Source organism: Poecilia reticulata, chromosome 18 (genome assembly GCF_904066995.2).
Source record: "Poecilia reticulata chromosome 18, P_reticulata-male-v2, whole genome shotgun sequence".
Lineage (NCBI taxonomy): Eukaryota > Metazoa > Chordata > Actinopteri > Cyprinodontiformes > Poeciliidae > Poecilia > Poecilia reticulata.
Genome location: NC_088847.1, coordinates 22,737,754 through 22,753,027, shown reverse-complemented (window position 1 = coordinate 22,753,027; position 15,274 = coordinate 22,737,754). Strand labels below are relative to the sequence as shown.

General features: G+C 38.0%; 1 protein-coding gene and 1 long non-coding RNA gene across 4 annotated transcripts in view; one reads left to right on the top strand and one right to left on the bottom strand.

Moving 5' to 3' along the window:
* Nucleotides 1-15,274, top strand: part of LOC103480617 (uncharacterized) — a 40,505-nt gene that overhangs the window by 16,715 nt on the left and 8,516 nt on the right. For 2 of the 3 annotated variants that reach the window (XM_081599809.1, XM_081599807.1), the window contains 29 exons: nt 848-933; nt 1,167-1,190; nt 2,114-2,442; nt 3,638-3,823; nt 3,928-3,962; nt 5,403-5,555; nt 5,629-5,754; nt 6,453-6,491; nt 6,581-6,706; nt 6,785-6,911; nt 7,950-8,132; nt 8,211-8,245; nt 8,329-8,493; nt 8,586-8,720; nt 9,616-9,654; nt 9,725-9,865; nt 9,984-10,057; nt 10,161-10,187; nt 10,966-11,579; nt 12,086-12,277; nt 12,367-12,401; nt 13,234-13,383; nt 13,459-13,587; nt 13,694-13,732; nt 13,910-14,044; nt 14,109-14,205; nt 14,385-14,555; nt 14,806-14,840; nt 15,024-15,185. In XM_081599809.1, the coding sequence (XP_081455935.1) occupies nt 848-933; nt 1,167-1,190; nt 2,114-2,442; nt 3,638-3,823; nt 3,928-3,962; nt 5,403-5,555; nt 5,629-5,754; nt 6,453-6,491; nt 6,581-6,706; nt 6,785-6,911; nt 7,950-8,132; nt 8,211-8,245; nt 8,329-8,493; nt 8,586-8,720; nt 9,616-9,654; nt 9,725-9,865; nt 9,984-10,057; nt 10,161-10,187; nt 10,966-11,579; nt 12,086-12,277; nt 12,367-12,401; nt 13,234-13,383; nt 13,459-13,587; nt 13,694-13,732; nt 13,910-14,044; nt 14,109-14,205; nt 14,385-14,555; nt 14,806-14,840; nt 15,024-15,185 (3,789 nt within the window). The remainder of the gene's footprint in view (nt 1-847; nt 934-1,166; nt 1,191-2,113; nt 2,443-3,637; nt 3,824-3,927; nt 3,963-5,402; nt 5,556-5,628; nt 5,755-6,452; nt 6,492-6,580; nt 6,707-6,784; nt 6,912-7,949; nt 8,133-8,210; nt 8,246-8,328; nt 8,494-8,585; nt 8,721-9,615; nt 9,655-9,724; nt 9,866-9,983; nt 10,058-10,160; nt 10,188-10,965; nt 11,580-12,085; nt 12,278-12,366; nt 12,402-13,233; nt 13,384-13,458; nt 13,588-13,693; nt 13,733-13,909; nt 14,045-14,108; nt 14,206-14,384; nt 14,556-14,805; nt 14,841-15,023; nt 15,186-15,274) is intronic. The other variant, XM_081599808.1, reaches the window with a different exon arrangement.
* Nucleotides 2,638-3,731, bottom strand: LOC145548813 (uncharacterized). Its single transcript, XR_014084806.1, has 4 exons — nt 3,473-3,731; nt 3,074-3,312; nt 2,903-2,974; nt 2,638-2,782 (listed from the first exon to the last, which is right to left on the bottom strand). It is a non-coding gene; the product is annotated as an uncharacterized LOC145548813 (long non-coding RNA).

Here is a 15,274-nt window from a genome sequence, read left to right as displayed (position 1 = left end):
TTTGTTACTTACCGGATATAAGTTGGGGTGGGCCTTTAACGTTTATCGTTTATTGTGATACATTTCTTATTTTGCTGATAATTTTTACTGTTGTCATTCCAGTTTAAAACTCACTAAACTGTCACCGGGTTTTAGTTTTAATGTTTTCTTTAATGTTTGTTCAATGAAAGCGTCATTAGATTTGAAAATATGATTACATGCAGTTATAATTTGCAGTTTAATGATTCAAATTGAACTTTATTACAAATGGAAATGTTTTTCCAGGCGCTATGATTGCTATGTCAAAGAAGTAATAAATTACAAGATTAATTACAAGAGAACCACAAGATATTGTAATAAAACTTTAAGTCTAAATCAACCACCTGTAGATACAAGTTTAATTAGATGCTGAACACCTTCAATCAATAAACCAATTGCAAAATGTGCAATCATGAATACGTAAATATAAATCACACCTATGTTTTCTGGTCTTGTCTTTAACTTAAATATTTATTGCTGTTTTGTTATTGCATTTTAGGTTGTATGTTCGGGTTTAATCCCAGAAAAAAAGGCTCAAATGATGATGTCTAGCAAAGAAAAACTTTATAATCAGGAAATTTCTTAAAAATTATACTTAATGTGTTTTTAAAAAACAGAACCTGTTTGTTTGGTTTCTGTGAAATGGATCGCAAAATCACTTTACTGTGAATTTATTGAGGACTCGCAGTATCAAAGTAGTCATTTACATTTTCTTGACTAACTTTTTAGAAAACGTGAACTTTTAGGAGAATATAGCATTTTTTATGATTGTACTTAAAATAAACCTAGTATTGTTGGTGTTTTTTACGTTTTTAATTTCTTCTCGCAGATTTGCATCGAAATGGTTTCTCCCAGTTGTGCTGCCAAGGTGCTGCAGGAGATGTCCTTGAAGAAAGTTTTGTCTACGTATCTCTGGTATGTTGTCTGTAGCTGAGGGGTAGAGATTAAAAACACGGCACAGTTTCAGAAGTTGAATGTTGTCACGGCAACATTTTTATGACGATTTTTGACCCAATTTTCCTTTTCCGACGCCCCAATTATTGGGACGACTAAAGATAAAGTAGGAGGTTTTCCTGTTGTGTGTTAAGAGTGATCTAGTCTTCTGGGAAGGATCTAGTCACCAAGTTATTTTTATTTCATCCCTACAGGGGAAAGATTGGTCGTGTTGAGAGGTGAGTTTCACGATTTTTTTTAACGTTTTTGTGAAGCAGAGGAAGTTCGTAAAGATGTTAGTGGCTAATTCTTCAAATGTTGTTTTTTCTAATAATTAGTTTATGTGCTGAACAATTTCTACTTGTTTTAAGGCTGAAATAATTCATTGGATTAATTGTGTTCAATCGCTTATTCAAGTAATATCCAACTAATTTAGTAATTGATTAATCTTTAACTGTAATTAGTTAAATTAGTAGTAATTAAGCCAAAACTGTACAAAACATGTATAAAGTTTACATTTAGATTTAACCTTTGTCTGTAAACACAAAATAGACCTAAAGCAGCAAAGTTTCATAGTTTTAGCTTCACCTTTTTCAAATTAGCAGAAAAAACTAATCTTAACCACCTTTTGCGATCCAATTACTAATCAGTTAGTCCAAAAAAATAATCAACAGGTCTGTTTAAAACCGTATTGATAAGTCAATCGCAGAGGAAGGAGCTTTTCACATGTTGGAAATATTTTTTAGCTGCGTACAAAATATCAAATATTAAATAAAGGACTGCTGTTTATTGCAATTTAGACAACCATGTTTTCTTTTTAAATAACTATTTGTTAATATTTTTCATGCATTTATAACATTGAATAAAAAATGGCTGAATGTGGCATTTTTTTTGTCCGATTAATTGTCTGAATAATTGATTAATCGTCAGGAAAAGAAAGTAGAATAACCGATTATTAAAATAATAGTTGCAGCTCTAATTTGTTAGGAAATTTAAAGTTATTTAACGGAGATAAAACCAACATAAATTATAAATATCGATTGCTTTAGCATCACTTTGTGAATCAGAGATGAGAACAAAAGTTATGTTTTAAATATTCAGTCAGAAAGGATTCTTTTGTTATATTTTATGTATTACTTAGCAGTTGTTTTGTGATTTGTAGTGTGAAGGATCTAAGTCAGCGTCTGGAAGAGGCCGGTGAGATCAAGATAAACCTCGAGGCGAAGCCGTCAGCGGCCAGCGGTCAGCCTCCGGCCTTGAAAACTCTGGTGGATTTACCGATCTCTGAAGTTGCAGAAGCTAATTCTGCCGCGCCGCCGACTTTAATCGAATCAGCAGTTTCTAAATCCGAATCAAAGCTGGAGGAAGAACTGTCTGGACCTCCTGATGTCGTCCTGGACTCCAAAACTGAAGCAAATAAAACGGAGGAAGAATGTCAACCCTGCAGGGAGATTTCATCTGCAGCAGAAGACGCTGTCGGCTGCACACCGTGTACGTTCAGTTTAAAACTAAACAATGTTTGTGTGGTGATTATTTTAAGGAAAAAGTGTTTGCAGATGATAAAAGACTGAAAAGATTATTTTTGTCATTTGCAAAAAGCATAGAAAATGTAAAAAGAGACACTAGCTGCGTTTCTGTTACAAATTTATGCAGAAATTTGTCAAACAATATTTTGCAATTGTGGTGTTTTCATTTGATGAAAAGGTTAATTTTTTTATTAGAAAACACAGAGCCATCCTCCTCCTACCACTTTCCTGTCATCTTCTTTGTCATTTCTGCCAGTAGTAACATCCGGTTGCTGATCATGTGACTCGCTCGATCTGAAAAATTTCTGTTGCAGTTTTGAAAAAAAAAACAAAAAAAAAAAAAAACTGAAATTTTGATGCATTTAAACCAATAACATCCTAATGCATTTTTTTTAAATTGGAAAATGTGAGTTTTTCAAAATTACCGTGTTTTCATTAAGTGTAATTCCAATTTGCACAATTTTAAGGTCCGTGGAAACGCAGCTAGTCACTCTCTTCTGGAAAAATAAGGAATTCATAAACATATTTTAAAGGGGCAGTATAATGTAAAATCAGCTTTTCTGAGATTTACATTATGCTGCAATCAAAAAACGCACCTGGAGTGTTGCTTTGATTCTTTCATGCATGTTGGAGAAAACATTTAATCTCTATGGCAACCATTCAGCTGCGTACAACGCCTGGTTGGGCCTAGCCCCGCCTTCAAGGACACAGCTCCTCCCCCTCTCAGCTCCTTCAGACTAGCCAGCACCAATTGGCAAACACCTGGTGGAGCTCTGCATCTGCTGCAGGGTTAATGGAGGAGCCATGTTGTGATGACTTGCACAAGCTGGAGCTTCTTAAAGAGACAGAGGCCCAATTTCAAGGCGTTAAATTACGAAGTCAAATTTTTTAAAATTAATATATGTAGCATTTTTTTCAAAACAATTTAAGTTAACATAGTTTTTTGATTGTGCTTTAAAATGGCACTGTAAACCTGTTAAGCACAGAGTACTCACAATTTAAGTATGGTGGGATTTACCAGTTAAATTTAAATGTATTATTGTTTTATGACAGACGTATCCTCAAAACGCCTCCTTGTCGTTTTGCAAAGGCTTTTCAGTAGGAATATAAAATCTGGTGTCAGTGCTTCCTTAAAAACTTTAGTTTTCTCTGACTTATAGATCCCGATGAGACGATCCAAACGGATCCACCTTCCAACGCCGTCGGCGCCGTTCCAGACGAGTCCACTGAAACGTCTCCATCCGTCCAAACGGAGGCAGCAGCCCAGGAAATGGTCATAGAACAACCAGATTCCTGTCTCACTGCCGGGGAGAGGATAGGAAGTTTACTGCAGCCAGAAAAAATCTGTAAGAAACCATAATCTGTGTTAATCCGACATGTGTGGGGGAATAAATAAAGTCCTAGATTTAAAATCTGATTCCTGATGGTGTTTTTTCACTGCTCACCACAGGTTGTCTTGGTCATAGCATCATCATGTCCCCAAAAGTAAGTCCTCAAACTACGTATTCTATATATTTGTGCATGATATTTTATATGTGGATACTAAGGGCAGTCTGTCCTGACGAGTTCAAAAATCCACTATTTTTGGTGGTTCATCGAATACATCACGACTAAAACCCACCGGGTTAGCATAACGCCAACTCTCTTCAGTGTCTACGCTGCTACTGAGTGAAGAGGACAGAAAGTTTGCTATTTTCAGCTCTTTGTTTCTCTGGTTTTTCTTTATCTAGCTGCGTTTCCATTAAACTTAAAATTTCACAAATTGGAATTATGAAAATAAATTTAAGGGAAATGCCAATATGGTGGGAGGGGAGAATCACATTTTTCTAAAAAAGTTTTCCCGCTTGGATGAAGTGGTTTTCCTACTTTTAAAATTATTTTGTTTGGCAAAACTTCAAAGTAAACGCTTGTTTTTGTGTCACACGAGTCACATGATCAGTAACAGGATGTTACTACTGGCAGAAACGACAAAGAAGACGGAGACAGGAGGATGATTTTAATTACTTCTTGCATAAATAAACTTATTCACATGTGATTTTTAAATTCATTTCTTATTTAATGGAAACACCACAATTGCAAAACTGGTTTTTTTTTTACATTAGTGGAATTTTGACAAAGTTTTGCGCACATTTCAAACAGACACGCAGCTACTTTCTTTTTTATTGCTAACAAAGGTGTGATACTATGTCGCTTATTTTATTGAAAAATAAATGTAAAAATAGAAAAAATCTTGCTCTCTCTACATAAACAGTTGTAGTTTTTAAGCTATTTCAGTTTCAAAACAAATCTGCAGTTTTGTGCATTTTATACTCTAGACTGGCCAAAATATCTGAGAAAAACCAGTCAGAACAACTAATATGAGACAAAAATACAAATCTTTCTCGGCAATAAGAAGACCAGACGGATGTTATCCAAAAGTGGCTCAAAAACTGAAATAATTAAAGTGCAACAACTGGCACATAAAACACTGAAATATAAAATATTCACCGACTTTAAAAGCAGCGTTTTTTTGGCTCTAGTCGCCTTTATTTGATAGTGAATTGACAGGAAGTGGGTAATGAGACGAGGGTCAAAGGTCACCGGGCCTGGAATCGAACCTGCGATGGCCGAGTTGAGGACTAAAGCCTCCTAATGTGGGTGGTGCGTAACCCCTGCACCCCTCATGCCACGTTTTACCTGTGAATCTAAAGAGAATACAGAAAAACCTGCGTGGGAATTTTTGTTAAATTATCAAAATGTATCATTAATACATTTTTAACAACTGCTCCAGATAAAGGCTAACAAAAACTGAAAGATGAGGAGAAATATGATCATAAAAGCTTCTTTTGTTCAATAAAAACCAGTGGATTAGTGATTGGACTTTCTGAATTCACAGCATTTTTTCTATTTCCTGTGTCTTTTCTGAATCCTGTTTTCGTCTCCCAGCCGTTTCCCCTTCAGTCGAGGCTTTTGTTAGTAACCAACCTGCCACCGTATCGGGACGCCTGCTACTCTGAGGGGGACATCAGCAACCTGCTGCACAGATTTGGGTTTCAGCACGAGGACAAAAGCATCTTTGTGGTTCCTCAGGCCTGCATGGTAAACGCCAGCAGATGAACCTTCCTGCTGATCAAACTGAGTACTGCAGAATTCAATGTTTTTGTTTTTTCAGGCGTTTGTCCTCATGGAAAGTTACCAGAAGGCACAGGAAGTTTTCATAGCTGCGAAGGATAGTTTGACTCTGAATGGATGTAAACTCTCTGTTGAGATCATCAGCAGTGGGGTCGTCATGACAACGGTAAACTGGATTAAAACATAACAGCTGGAGATTATGATTAGTTGATGTCTCTGCAATTGAAGCAAATGGATTCATAATCTCTATTCTCTAAAATAACTTTTAATTGGTCTGTTTTTGGCACGACAGATGTTGTGTTTTTATATAAAGGAGGATTAAGACCACTGAGAAAATATAAACGTTTTTCTAACTCAGAATTCGGTTTTTCTTAGCAGTTTTACTTTTTTTTTTTTTTTTTTTATTCTGACCTTTTTTCTCAGAATTTTGACCTTTTTTTCAGAATTGTAACTTTTTTTGAAATTCTGACTTTTTTTCTCAGAATTTTGACGCTTGTTTTATTCAGATTTTTTTATGTTCTTAGAATTCTGATTTTTATTCACAATTTTGACTTTTTTTCATAATTACATTTTTTCTTGGAATTTTGACTTCTTTCAGAAATTTGACTTTTTTTTCTCTTAAGTTTGACTGTTTTTAAAATTATTCATTTTTTCCTCAGAATTCTTAACTTTTTCTGAATTTTGACTTTTCTCAGAATTTTGATGTTTTCGTCCCAATAAGCTCTAGAAAATTCATCCATTTTTCTTACTTTATCACTGCAATGAAATGTTTGTTTTTATTTTCATTCCAGTCCTGTAAATCAGTTTGCGTTGCTTCTGAAAATGTGCTGCACCAATAAAATGACCATTTTACTCTCGTTTCAGTTTGGATTTTATAAATCTCTAATGGAAATGATCGGTTCTGTAAGTATCGGCTCCTTTGTTTAAATGGTTGTTAAATGAGGATTTATCAAATGAAGCTCATTCCGGTGTTTCTGCTTTGTTTGGAGCAGCCGGTCACCGACGACGGAACCAGAACCGTTTACATCCAGAACGTCTCACCAAGCGAGGCCCGGGATCTCAGGGAAACTTTGAGGAAAATGGGCTCTGTCAAAAACTTCCTTCCTCTCCTCAACAAGGTAGAAACTTTCTGTCCTTTCAAAGGTTTGTCCGGGTTTGAATCACCGACCGTCTGACTCTGGCGTTTCCTGCTTCAGGTGTTTATCGAGTTTGAGTCCGCGGCTGATGCTGATCGGATCGGGGTTTGGTACAGCCTGCAGAGACGCTGCCCTGCTCATAACGTCTCCAGGATAAAACCTCCCCAGACCGACGTCACATCATCGAGTAAGAAAAACGTTTCTGAACGTTGAACATCCTCAACAGATGCGCTACTAAAAACCACACTGACCAAAAAGCGAACTCTGGTCCACCTGAAAACCTCAGCCTCTGTTCGGTTGACGTGAACTCAAATGCATATAAGAGCGTCTAGGTGACCCGGTACCGCTCCAAAAACAGAAACTGGACTAATGTTCATGGTACTCTGGGTAATTATACAACCAAAACAAATGTGCTAACACTAATGCTAGCAGGAGAAATGACTCGTAGCCTTCTGCTAAAGACAAAGCAAAATCCTATAACCGCTAAAATCTGACTTCACTTCATTTTTATTTACACTTGATGAAGAAGGATGTTGCACCCAGAGGTTTTCATGTTGTTTCCTTCAGTGGTTATTGGTGCAGCGCCCCCACAGGTGAGGAGGGGAACTGTTTCCCAGTTTGTTTGACAGAGCGAAACACAGCAGCTGAAAATGTAACAAATGTTGCTATTTGGTCCCCAATTGCAACACACTTTTTATTTCAGGTGTGAAATAAAAATATAATACAAGACATTTTAAATATATTGAAAATAAAAAATATACACTATATAATGTATTAAAAATATGTAGAAGAAATTTTTTTATTATATATTTAAAATTTATTTTTGAAAATATTCATAATATGATAGAAATATAATTTCCCCTTTTTTGTCCAGTTATAGTATTTTAACTGGATCATCTGCAAAATCTCCACCAATGTTGCATAAACAAGTAGACGATCAAAACCATGAATGAAATAGCAAGATTTTAATCAGCTGTTTTTAACGATATTCATATCAGGGACTAAACCTTGCTTCACTCAAGCACTAGAGCTTAAAACTTCTCAATCTGTCAGAGTAAACGACCTCCAGTGAAACTATATTAATAAAACCAGAGGAATGTGTTATAGGTTAAGTGGGTTAATCATCACAAAAACATGATTTTAATCTGATTTAATTACCTTTTTTTTTGTCTTATGCGTAAATGGAAATTAAAATTGTTGCTTTAACTTGCTTTTCTTTACACAGCACCACACCTGGCAGCTACAGCAGCGCCGGAAAGCAAAGATGTCGTCGCCGGGCCGATCGTCCCGCCGATCATCCCGCCGATGAATACCAGCATCCCAGAGGGCAGCTGGGCACCATTTTCAGTCGCCATGACAACCGCTCCCTTCCTCTTCCCAACGGCGTCGCCTTGGTTCATCATTCCAAGTAAGAAAAAAAAATTGGAAACCAAATGATCAAATATCACAAAAGAAGCAATAAACCTAATCTGACTTCATCTCCTAGAATTTAGGACGATTGTTAAAGAGGAGGACTTGTTGGTAAGTGCGGTTCCATGTTTGTGTTTTATTTGAAAGGTTTAGGTGAGTTTAGCGTAAAAATCTTTCACTCTTCTGTCACTTAGGCATCCGTCTCTGTGGCCTGTAAGTTTTCCACCGTCATGTTGACGGGTTTACCCGAAGGAAACTACAAACACGAGGATGTCGCCAAGCTGGTGTGGAAATATTTCACCAAGCAGAATCTCCAGACTCTGTTCTACAACATTGTGGTTCTGCCACTGCAGAAAAGGGTAAAAATCTCACGGTGCAGACTAAGATGTGCTCAGATATTCCTGTTGTAACGGGGTCATGAATGTTTTTTAAAATTTATTTTCCATTCAAGGCTTTTGTGTATTTCAACGACTGGAGATCATGTTACAACTTTGTTCAAGATTTCCTCAAGAAGGGAGTTTCCTTTACAAGCCACAAGCTGCACGTCCACCTGGTCTTGGAGGAGATGAATCCTGGATCCAGTGAGGTATGGCGGTCAGAGAGGTGGAAGGGGTCAGCAAAGTGGCATTTGTCTTTAATTGTAGCATATAGAGCAATTAAATGAAAAAAGGCAAGAAAAAAATATTGCGAATACAGATCTGGTGTTAAGATTTGGGATGAGTTAAATAAGTGTAAATTCAGCAACTGGCTAGCTACCCAATAAATACACCCACAAACAAAAACAGAAAAGAGGGTCAACTAGTGAGATTCAAGAATATGAAAAACTAATGGCAAGCTACCAAAAAAAACCTTATTACTTGGTCAAATCAGAAATTTGTTTTAATCTTTATCTTATCGTCAATTTGTGACATTTATCTTACATTTGACATTTTTGGAAGTCCATCGAAACAAGTCTGGTCAGATAAGGCTCTGATGAATACACTGCTCAAAAAAAATAAAGGGAACACTTAAACAACCCAATATAACTCCAAGTAAATCAAACTTCTGTGAAATCAAACTGTCCACTTAGGAAGCAACACTGATTGACCCTCGTCGGGTCAATCAGTGTTGCTTCCTAAGTGGACAGTTTGATTTCACAGACGTTTGATTTACTTGGAGTTATATTGTGTTGTTTAAGTGTCCCCTTTATTTTTTTGAGCAGTATATTTGTAGTGTCGCGTATTATTATTATTATTTTTTAAAGATTTTATTGGGTCTAGTTGCATTTATTTGATAGTTAATTGACAGGAAATTGGGTAATGAGAGAAGGGGGAAGACATGCAGCAAAGGTCACCAAGGTCGGGAATCGAACCTGCGACAGCTGCATCGAGGACTAAGGCCTCCATATGTGGGTTGTGCTTAACCCCTGCGCCACCACAGCCCAACCAGTGTCGTGTATTTTGTGATGACCTTAACCATTTCCTTGGATTCTGTCTTTTTAGGACCTGATGTACCAAACGCTAATGAAATGGAGCAACGCTGTAAGTTATAGTTCCCTTCTTTAAATATGGTGTCATGATGGAATTAAATTCTCCATCAAACGTTTTCCAGCGTGTTCCTGAACTCAAGTGTCTGGATGAGCGGCTGGTGTGTGTGGCGCTCTCTGAAGCCTCCCTAAACCTCATCATGGCCGCCGTAAAATCAGTGACAAACGTCTCTACAGTTGTTAGCTTCCTGCCGCTAGCCAACAGGGTGAGACAGCAAAAACAGGCATTTTTCAAAAAAGTTTTTACTTAATTCATCAGAACAGCTTAGATTTATTTCAGCATTAAAAGAAACATCTTTTATTTTTGCTACTTTATTTATGTAGTTGTGCATCGAGATGGCTGAATCCAGAGGAGTAGAGCAGGTGGTGGAGAGGTTTGGACGTTCGCCAGAAGACTGGTACGACCTGCCATTTTATATGAAAACAATGTTACATTCCTGATGGAAATTAGTTTGCAACGTTCATCAACTTACTAGTTTCATCTTTTTTCTCTCACTACAGGAATAGTGAAGTTCAGAGTGTTGAATCGTGAGTATTTTATCCAAGAAAGCAGGAGAAATGATGACCGACGTGACGTCACTAAGAGTTTTTAAAGTTTTTCACATTCATGTTTTACATTAACATATCTATAGAGAGTTTGAAGTCTTTCTGTTTTAATACGCCGTTTCTTTATTTAAAGGCCTATTATGCAAAACTCACATTTTGCACACTTTTTGTGCTTCCATTTGACTTTTATTCCGGTTCTAAAAACGGTCTAGGCACTTTAAGGTAAAATAAACTTGTTTTTGGCAAGTTTTTGGAGTCTGGAAAATGAGCTGCTTCAAAAATCTCCCAATTGCTCAGTTACCTAGCAACCCCAGCCAAGCAAAGCCCGTTACCTAGCAACCAAAGTAGAACTCCTCCACATTTTTTTTCAGCTGGTTTTACCACTGAATACACTGTACAATGGCTGCTGGGGAAGGCGAGTGTTTTGTTGTTGGCTTAACTTGCTGCATTCTTGTTGGTTGTGCAGGAGGCTCCGCTTCTGCTTATCAAAGATGTATGGTTATGTAATTGCGCATCTGTTTCACCTGCAAGTGTAAAATTCTAAAACATCTCGGGCAGAACTGATCAGAATAAAATCTTATTATCCAAGAATGATTTTGTGCATCAAATGTAATGAACATGTTTTGTATAGGCCATAGATCCATCCTAACCTGTTCAAGGAAGGAAGCATTAAAACTTCTTTCTACATTCAACACGTTATTTACTTTATCAGTAAAGATTTTTAAAAAATATATAATCCAATTTCCTCTTTTAATTTCAGTGTGAAGAGCCTAAAGCAGCGTCTCAAAGACTCAGGCGAAACAAAAATGGATCTCGAACACAACACCGAAGACACCAATGACAAGAATCCAGCAACAACAAATGAACCACAACCTCCTTCGTCTGATTCTCCCGTTAAAACCAAACCTCCCGTCCAAGAAGTCACAAATCTTCCAAACAGTGCTCCATCGAGAGAGGAATTGACTGCCAATGGATCTGGGACAAAGATGGAGATTGGTGCGATAGAAAATGAAAACGTGCTGTCCAACGTTTCAGAAAAACAGCCTGACGTTTGTGAAAAAGCTCAAGAATCTGCAGTGGTGCCGAGAGACAAAACCGAGACCGAGGACAAGAAGCAACAAGCAAAAACTAATAAGAGTGAAAATGCTGCTAAATCTAAAGTTGGAAAGACTGAAGATGAAAAGCCTCCACCTGCTAAACCAACGAAGACTCTGATATCAGCCCCCACGGTTAAGCCGTGTAAACCTTTAACTAATCCTCAAACCGCTGTGAAGGCGCCGTCACAGCTCCAGAAACGCATAAACCCAAAACCAACGTCGTCTGCTGAAAACCCGGAGACCAAAACTGACATTTCAGGAAACTCGGGTAGTTCTGGTTGGTGTTTGTTTGCCTAAATAAACTAAACTGTTCGGGCTGGACAGTGTACTTGTCTCATAAATTGATTATTTTTGTTTGTTTTTAAATATCAGAAAGTAAACCTGGTGGTGTGACATTTCCTGTTTTATCCTCAGTTTTCTCTCCCTGCCGTTGATGTTTATTTTTAAGCAGTTACAAGACAAAGTGGCTGAAGTTTTAACTGCCATTTACTTAAACAGGGTGTTGCTAGGCAACCACGAGTAAGTGAGCAGGTTGTTGCTAGGCAACCAAAGAGGTAACTTTGCTTACAGTTTTTTTTTTCTTCAGCCTAAACCTCCAGGAAACCGTGCGGTTCTGGATCCGGAGTTCAGTGAAACTACTGAATAATCTATTGATGTTGATTATTGATTTATTGTCCAGACCTGTGATTAAATGTTTTTTTTATGTGTTTCACGATTTTGATTTCGGCCTCTTAAGTGAAATTCTCCTGATCCATTAAATTGACGTCTTTGTTTTAAATGTAGCTGCTGTGAAGAATCCTGCATCTAAAGTTCCAGCAGCTTCAGCTGAAATTGACCCAAACACGAAATCCTCGACAACGGCAGCAAAGTCGGAGCCACTTGGAGCAGCGGCGGCGGCAGCGGCGATGTCGACCCAATCGTTTCCTTTGACCCCCGGAGAGAAGCTGCACCATTTCCTGCCGCCATTTAAACTCAGTGAGACACGAACGGCGTGTAGAGACCAAAAATGTCCTCCTCAGGTTCTGGTTTTCATTTATTTACCGATCTCTGTTTCTTCTTCTCAGGTCAGCTTGACATAAACACCATCTTGTCTCCAACGGTAAGTTTTCTTTCTGCAGTTCGTGGATTTTATGCATCAGGAATGTTTGAATTTCAATAAAGCTGAATGTTTGATTTCTGTATAAAGTCCTTGGCATTCAAACTGTGCAGTTTGGTAATAAAGCTCAATCTAACGTTTGATTGAAAACCTTATTTACAGTTGAAATTAGACATTTAAGGATAATAAAAAGACATTTATTTCTCAATGTCTGAAGTTAAATTGGATCAAACTTCTCTTAAGTTTGATCCAATTTAAGAGAAGTTGGATCAAACCATTAGTTTGTAACATTACAAACTAATGGTTTGTAATGTTACAAACCATTACAAAATGGTTTGTAACATTTACCAGAATTATTTCTATTTACTAAATGCCAGAAAACATAGCGGGAATTTTTTTTAGAGATTTATTTATTTATTTTTAACCGTCTCTGACCTTTGGGCGTACAGTGTGTGAAAGACATTTTAAAACATAATATTTTGCCATATTTTAATTTATTCCTGCTGTATAATATAAAATACAATACGACATTAAGTGTTAAAAGATATTACGTAATGGTGAATAGTTAATTTTTTTAGTTTGTTTTGATCTCCAAAGTTTGAAAACTCACCTTGATGTAACGTTTGAAGATACAAACCCTGCAGCTACGTTTTAGCTTCTAAATTTGAAACTCGAATTTGGATTTTAAATTTCTTGTCAGAATTTTGATGCTTAATTTGCAAAAAGAAACTTTTGTATTCTATTTTTGCACACGGTTTTTGGTCGTTTTATCGTGCGCCAGCCTTCCCATAGCATTATTTTTGTTCTGAACGTTAATAATTCGTCTGCCCTCCAGATCTTCTCTCTCCACATCACCCTGGTCGTCACCAACCTGCCTCGGTGGTTCGACGGCTCCTACGCCGAAACCGAAATCATCAACGTCCTTCAGAAGTGTGGAGTTCAGTGCGACGAAAATGAAATCTTCGTCGTTCCCCAGTCGCAAATGGTCGGCACCGAGCTCTGCTGAGGCTCTGCTTGCTGCTGCTGTTGGAGATTTTTAAATTTCCTGCTCTGCTTTCAGGCTTTCCTCATCATGCCGAGGGCGGCGGAGGTGCAGCATTTGTTCAGAGCGACGCCATGGAGGGAGCTTTTGTTCAAAGGACGAAAACTTGGATTTCATGTTGTCACCAGCTCCACACCAATGACTCTGGTGAGTTTTTCTTACTGGCATTTGTTTAGAAAGCACAAAATAACCATTTATTGTGTTTGCAAACGGAAATATTTTGATTCAAGCGTGTTTTGTTTTCCTTTTTCAGTTTCGGTTTTATCGATATTTGATGTCTTTTACCGATTTTGTAAGTATTGGACCGACTTTCTCTTTTTTTCTTAATATTTATGGTTGTCACATTAAATTTTACACAAATTTTAACAGACAAAGAATCCAAATAAAACTGTATGCAACACGCTTTATGCTGTTTAAATGCACAGATGCATTGCAGTGAAACACATGTATTTGTTTGCCCTCTTTCCAGCCGACATGTCGGATGAAATTGGACACAAAAAACGTGCTTTACTTCCCCAACATTTCAGCAAGTGAAGCCAGAGACCTGAGGGACGCGCTGAGGAAAATCGGCAGCTTTGTAAACTACCTGCCTCTGCTCAACAGGGTAAAAACACTTTAAAACTCGGGGAGACGAAGCTGCTCCGTGCTAATCTGTTGTCATGTTCCAGGTTTTTGTTCACTGTGAAACCCCGGAGGACGCCGATCGACTCGAAGCTTGGTACAGCTACTGGAGATGGAGCCGATCGCACGGCGCTCAGCAGACGGGTGAGACAGAAACACTGAAGCTTCTGCTGCCAGAGCGTCAGGATGCGGCGGCAGTCGCTCTGTAGCAAACGGATAAAACACTGTAAAAACAAACCTTGTGGACCAACGATCAGGACTTTAACATCAGCAGGCTTTGGTGGAGCTGATGTGAGAATAGATAATTTTTTTTGTTTGTGCAGCGCTCAGCGGATCAGCTCATGCTTTGCAAATCTGGGAGAATATCTCGGTTGAAACCAGCGTCCCGCGAACAGCAGGCGCCGTTCCAGAGGGAACCAAGGCGCCTTTTTGGATGACCGTGAAGGAAAGTCCTTATGTTGTTCACACTGCGTCTCCTTTCTTCAAGGTCCCAGGTAAGATGAGTACAGAGAAGCCAAATGTAGCTGAAACACAAAACGTGACTGTTGAGGTGTTTAAACCACCAATTGGCTTATTGATCTGATGAGATTGGTGTTCAAGCACCAAGAATTCGCTCCCAGATGGATTTGAGAACAACTTCATGTCTGATTTTTCTGTACTTACAACCGACACACTAACCAATGCTGATGTTTGATCATTTTACGCATGAATATTTATTGTAATCTGCCTTTTTGTCACTCCCAGCTTTTCAGACAGTCGACAGGAAGACCTGTGCCAGGGTACGTTTTTATTCCTGCACTTGTATATTAATCCTATTAATTGGCATTCAGCGTAAAATTCGATTTCCTAAAACATTTTTCTAATTAATTGAAAGCTACTCTATTGCTTGCTAAGGTGTCTAAGTTTTCAAGCCTGTTCCAATTTTCAATAAATAAAAGTTTATTTAAATTTTTTTCCTGTAGATTTCTGAGCGAGATTTAAAGTTTGCAGGCATCATGTTGACCGGTTTACCAAACGGAAGCTACACACACGAGGAGGTGGCTATGCTTGTGTGGAGGCATTTTCCCAAACAGGACCTTCACACACTGTACAACAATGTTGTGGTTTTACCGCTGCAGAGGAGGGTAAAGGCCAAATTCAGCAGAGTCTTATCACTTTTTCCTTGATCCAAGATGTTTTTAGTTGTGTGTACAGCTTGTCATGACTCTTCATA